The 5,959-nt window shown below is 43.7% G+C and overlaps 1 protein-coding gene across 3 annotated transcripts in view; it reads right to left on the reverse strand.

The window, feature by feature from the left end:
• LOC122548806 (carboxypeptidase N subunit 2-like) overlaps positions 1 to 1,912 on the reverse strand; it is an 11,787-nt gene extending 9,875 nt beyond the window's left edge. Inside the window, exon 1 of one of the 3 annotated variants that reach the window (XM_043687584.1) lies at positions 1,804 to 1,912. In XM_043687584.1, the coding sequence (XP_043543519.1) occupies positions 1,804 to 1,897 (94 nt within the window). In that variant the 5' untranslated portion in view covers positions 1,898 to 1,912. Of the gene's footprint in view, positions 1 to 703; positions 930 to 1,803 lie in introns of those variants that run through there. The other 2 variants (XM_043687585.1, XM_043687586.1) reach the window with 2 other exon arrangements.
• Positions 1,913 to 5,959: the final 4,047 nt, after the last annotated feature.

The following is a 5,959-nucleotide window of genomic DNA, read 5'->3' on the forward strand; positions in this document are numbered from 1 at the left end:
CAGAATCTGGTTTCCAGCATCTGCAGTCATTGTTTTTACCTCATTTAGGACAGAGCTCAGGAGAAATTTCTTCACCCAGAGAGTGGTGGCTGTGTGGAATGCTCTGTCCCAGAGGGCAGTGGAGGCCCACTCTCTGGATTCATTTAAGAAGGAGTTGGATAGAGCTGAATCAAGGGTTATGGAGATAAGGTATGGAGATAAGGCAGGAACAGGATACTGATTAGGAATGATCAGCCATGATTATATTGAATGGCGGTGCAGGCTCGAAGGGCTGAATGGCCTACTCCTGCACCTATTGTCTATTGTCTATTGGTGCTATGGGCCTGGCTGCTGCTGTTATATTCTCCTGAGGGGTTATCCCTACAACAGGATCCAAAAGAATATATCTGTTAGAGAAGGGAATAGCCACAGGACACTCCTGCACTACCTGCTTCTCCTGTCAGTCACCCATCTACGTGCCTGTTACATCCCTGTAACTATTGTCTGTCACACTCTCTGCTCCCTGTCTGCTCCTCAGTGTGTCCAGCTGCTGCTCCAAATGAACCACGCAGTCTGCAGCCAGTCACACTTCCTGCAGACACAGTCCTCAGGGACATCAGACTGCTCCCTGATCTCCCCCATCTGGTAGGATGAGCATACCACTGCCCAAACTTTCATCACTGCCCCTTTTAGACTAAGACAAAGAACAAAATATTACCCTTACCTTGTTGCTGATCGCCCTCCTCACTGAAGCCTGGTATTCACCAAAGCTCACACTTAAACCTCCAGCAGCTCTCTAACCACAAAGCAGTCCTTCTCAAAATGGCTGTTCTGCTCGAGCCTGCCTTCCTTGCTTTGCTCCTGGGTTGTCACGGTGACTGAGCCAGATCCTCCCAGAGTCCTCCTCAGTTGCTTCTCAGCACCTCCCTTTGTCAGCAATTTCCCCTTACAGTGAAGTTAGGCATTTTGGTGACTATGTTAGAATAACAAACAACATCGACACTAAGTCCTTGCTATATCACCCTCTACATGTTCCTTCCCAGACACCCTGATAAATTAATCTCCTGAAAATGTGACAAAGGCACAGAAAACTGATGGATCTTAAACATATTCAGAAACTTGTTTCATTGGAAGTTGCAGATATGATTGGAGAAGTGTTGGAACGAGGATTCTAATCAAAGGCTTTCCTAACAACATTTGAGAATTGAAAGTATCAGTTGAATGTGAAGTAAATTTGAAGGAGAGGAGGGGAGTTCTCCCCACAGTTTTATGCTCAGCATCATCACAAAAACTAACAAAGTGTCACTTTCCAGGTTGTGGGAGCTTGCTGTGTACAGATTCCTACCTTACAACGGTAACTAGACTTCCAAAGTTCTTCATTGGCTGTGAAAGGCTTTATGCTTGGCCTGACATTGTGAAAGGTGCTATTTAAATGAACAACCTAATGAACTGCCCACACTGATGTACGGAGACGGGTCAGTTGGCTGGACAGCTGGTTTGCAATGCAGAGTGGGTTTGATTCCAGCTGAGGTTTTATTGCAAAGATTATCTTTCTCAAGTTGTGCCCTCAACTGAGGTGTGATGACCCTCAGGTTAACCCATCACCAGTTATTCCTTTCTCCTGAGAACAGCCCTATGGTGTGGTACAACTATGGCAACTTTACTTCTTACCTGTATTGAACATTAAAAATGAAAAAAAGACTCAATCCAACTTAATTGATGTCCCCAATGGATTACAGATAAAATTATTTCCTCTCTCTTCCTGTAGATCAGACATGAATGCATTTGATAAAGCTATTCCAAATTAAACACACCAATACTCACCAGTAAGCTCTGTCCTGCAAACCTCTTCTGAACAACTCCGTTCTGCCTGTCCACAGCATTGCAGAAATTTGTTTTCTTGGGCATGTTTGTTCATGAGGTTAATGATCTTGCAATCATTGTCAGTCAGTTGTTGACACAGCCTGTTTTCCTAAGAATGATGATCTTTAACAGATTAAGGTCAAAAGTAAATCTCTCAGTTGAATTTGATTTTTTTAAAAAAAGTTAATTCATGCGATGTCAGTGTCACTGACTGGTCCAGCATTTATTACCCGTCCCTAGTTGCCCCTTGAGAAGGTGGGGGTGAGCTGCCTTCTTGAACCGCTGCAGTCCATGTGCTGTAAGTAGACCCACAATGCCCTTAGGGAGGGAATTCCAGGACTTTGACCCAGCGACACCGAAGGAACGACGATATATTTCCAAGTCGGGATGGTGAGGGGCTTGGAGGGAAACCTGCAAGGGGTCGTGTTTCCATGTATCTGTTGCTTTTAACCTTCTAGATAGAAGTGGTCATGAGTTTGAAAGGTTCTTGCCTTAGTGACTTTCTGCAGTACATCTTGTAGATTATACATACTGCTGCTACTGACCATTGGTGGTGGGGGGGGGAGTGAATATTGAAGGGTATGATGCCTTTGCTTTGCCCTGGATGGTATCACAAGCTTCTTGAGTGTTGTTGGGGCTGCACACACCCAGGCAAGTGGGGAGTGTTCCATCACACGCCTGACTTAAGCCTTGTAGATGGTGAACAGGCTCTGGGGAGTCAGGAGATGAGTTACTCACTATAGTATTCCAGTTTCCCAACTTGTGCTAAAATACTTTCTTTATGAAATAATCATTCTCTCTGTTTTCAGTTCATTTAACCAACTGGGTAAGAAAGATCAGATAAGTAGCTAGTTTAAGTGTTTTGCTGGTGTTTGTTTGAATCAGGGTTAGCTGCTGTGTTGGTATGACTTTGTAACTCTGATAAACAGGTAGGAACAGAAGGAGGTCCTTGTGTTTTTCTGCATCATTCAGTGTGATTGTGGCTGACATATTTCTTCGTTCCTTTTGGCAAAAGTAAGGACTGCAGATGCTGGAAATCAGAGTCTAGATTAGAGTGGTGCTGGAAAAACACAGCAGGTCAGGCAGCATCCGAGGTTCCTTTTACCTCACAGCAGCAGGGTCCCAAGTTCGATTCCAACCTCAGGCGACAGTCTGTGTGGAGTTTGCACATTCTCCCCATGTCTGCTTGGGTTTCCTCCGGGTGCTCCGGTTTCCTCCCACAGTCCAAAGATGTGCAGATTAGGTGAATTGCCCATTGGAAATTGTAGTATTCAGGGATGTGTAGATTGGGTGCATTAGTCAGGGGTTAAATGTAGGGGAATGGGTCTGGGTGGGTTACTCTTTGGAGGGTCGGTGTGAACTAGTTGGGTCGAAGGGACCGTTTCCACACTATAGGGATTCTAAAATCTGATTCCCTACCCTGACTAACTCTGTTGAAAATAAATTATTAATTTCAATCTTCAAACTTTCAATCATCCTCCAACCTCAACTGGTTTTGTCAATATCTTCCCAAATGCGTCACCTCACACTTCTCCAGGTTAAATTCCATTTGCCACTTGTTTGTTCAGCTGACCCAGTCCATTGATATCGTCCCACGGTGTACAGCCTCCCTCTTCACTTTTACCCATGTGCACAGTGTTTGTGTCATTTGTAAATGTGTTGATCATGCTCTCATATTTACATTCAAATTATTAACATATACCACAAAAAGGAACCTGGTACTGAGACCTGTAGACCACCTCGAGAAACAGAATTCCAGGCACATGAATATCCAACAATTACCCTCTATGTTCTGTTTGCAGTTTGCTCCTATATCCTGCATTCATAGGAGTATTTTTTCACCGGTCTTCCATATGAGACCTTGTCAAAAGCCTTTCTAAAACCCATCGACACCACATCGACTTCACTATACTCTTCTCCTTCTTATAACTTCTTCAAACATTTAATCAAATCAGCGCCTTGTACAGCTGAAACATGACCTCGTGGATCTGAAACTCAATCCCCCTACCAATAAACGCCAACACACCATGTGCCTTCTTAACAACCCTATCAACCTGGGTGGCAACTTTCAGGGATTTATGCACCTGGACACCAAGATCTCTCTGTTTACCTCACCGCCAAGAATTTTACCATTAGCCCGGTACTCTACATTCCTGTTATTTCTTCCAAAGTGAACTAACTCACACTTTTCCACATTAAACTCCATTTGCCACCTCTCAGTCCAGCTCTGCATCTTATCTATGTCCCTCTGTAACCTACAACATCCTTCGGCACTATCCATAACTCTGCCTACCTCAGTGTCATTCGCAAATTTACTAACCCATCCTTCTCTACCCACATCCAGATCATTTATGAAAATGACAAACAGCAGTGGCCCCAAAACAGATCCTTGTGGTACACCACTAGCAACTGAACTCCAGAATGAACATTTTCCATCAATCACTACCCTCTGTCTTTTTTCAGCAAGCCAATTTCTGATCCAAACTGCTAAATCACCTTCAATCCCGAAGCTCCATATATTGTGCAATAGCCTCCCGTGTGGAACCTTATCAAACACCTTACTGAAGTCCATATACACCACATCAACCACTTTACCTTCATCTACCTGTTTTGTCACCTGTTCAAAGAAAGTTCCTTGAAGGTGGAATCGTAGGTAGATAGAATGGTGAAGAGGTAGACAGGGTAATGAAGAAGGCGGTTGGTATGCATTCCTTTATTGGCCAGTGCATTGAATATAGGAGTTAGGAAGTCATGCTGCATCTGTACAGGACATTGGTTCGGCCACTGTTGGAATATTGCGTGCAATTCTGGTCTCCTTCCTATCGAAAAGATGTTGTGAAACTTGAAAGGGTTCAGAAAAGATTTACAAGGACGTAGCCAGGGTTGGAGGATTTGAGCTACAGGGAGAGGCTGAACAGGCTGGGGATGTTTTCCCTGGAGCGTCGGAGGCTGAGGGGTGACCTTATTGAGGTTTACAAAATCATGAGGGGCATGGATAGGATAAACAGACAAAGTCTTTTCCCTGGTGAAGGTTGATTCCAGAACTAGACAGGCAAAGATTTAGGGTGAGAGGGGAAAGATATAAAAGATATCTAAGGAGCAACATTTTCACACAGAGGGTGGTATGGGTATGGAATGAGCTGCCAGAGGAAGTGGTGGAGGCTAGTATGATTGCAACATCTAAAAGGCATCGGGATGGGTACATGAATAGGAAGGGTTTGGAAAGAAAAATGCTGGCAAATGGGACTAGATTAAGTTAGGATGTGTGGTTGGCATAGACGAGTTGGACTGAAGGGTCTGTTTCCATGCTGTACATCTCTATGACTTGATGACTCTATAACTGCAATAAAATTCATAAGATCAGATCTAAAATAAAGTTAGTCATATATAAAGAACAAAGAACATTACAGCACAGGAACAGGCCCTGCGGCCCTCCAAGCCTGCACCGATCCAGATCCTCTATCTAAACCTGTCACCTATTTTCTAAGGATCTGCATCCCTCTGCTCCCTGCCCGTTCATGAATCTGTCCAGAAACATCTTAAATGACACAATTTTGTCTTTCTCTACCACATCCGCTGGCAATGTGTTAAAGGCACCCACCACCCTCTGCGTAAAGAACTTTCCATACATATCTCCCTTAGACTTTTCCCCTCTCACCTTGAACTCGTGACCCTTAGTAATTGAGTCCCTCACTCTGGGGAAAAAAGCTTCTTGCTATTGTTATGAAGGTGTGGGTATACTCTAACATTAAGAGAGACAAAAGCAAGCAGTGACAGCACCAAGTGTTCTGAAAAAGATACAATGTAACATGTGCTCCAGCTACTGGCGTAGCTCAGGTAGCTGGTTGCCTGGAAATGACAAAACAGATTTGAATTAGGCCAATCAGTTAAATTATACCCTGAAAAATACCAAATTCCAATCCAGTTTGACAACCTTAAAATCCAATGGAAAATTTAATAGTTTGGAGGAGAACTACCAAGCTCCCAGCATATAAAAACACAGCCCAAAAATAGCTCTCTTAAAGGTACCTTTATCGATCAGTAACCTGTGAAGTAAAATCCCCAAGAAGTAACAAAGAAAACAGGAACATGGAGAAAACCGAAAGCTGCCTGGTTT

This window comes from Chiloscyllium plagiosum, chromosome 4, assembly GCF_004010195.1.
Source record: "Chiloscyllium plagiosum isolate BGI_BamShark_2017 chromosome 4, ASM401019v2, whole genome shotgun sequence".
Classification (NCBI taxonomy): domain Eukaryota; kingdom Metazoa; phylum Chordata; class Chondrichthyes; order Orectolobiformes; family Hemiscylliidae; genus Chiloscyllium; species Chiloscyllium plagiosum.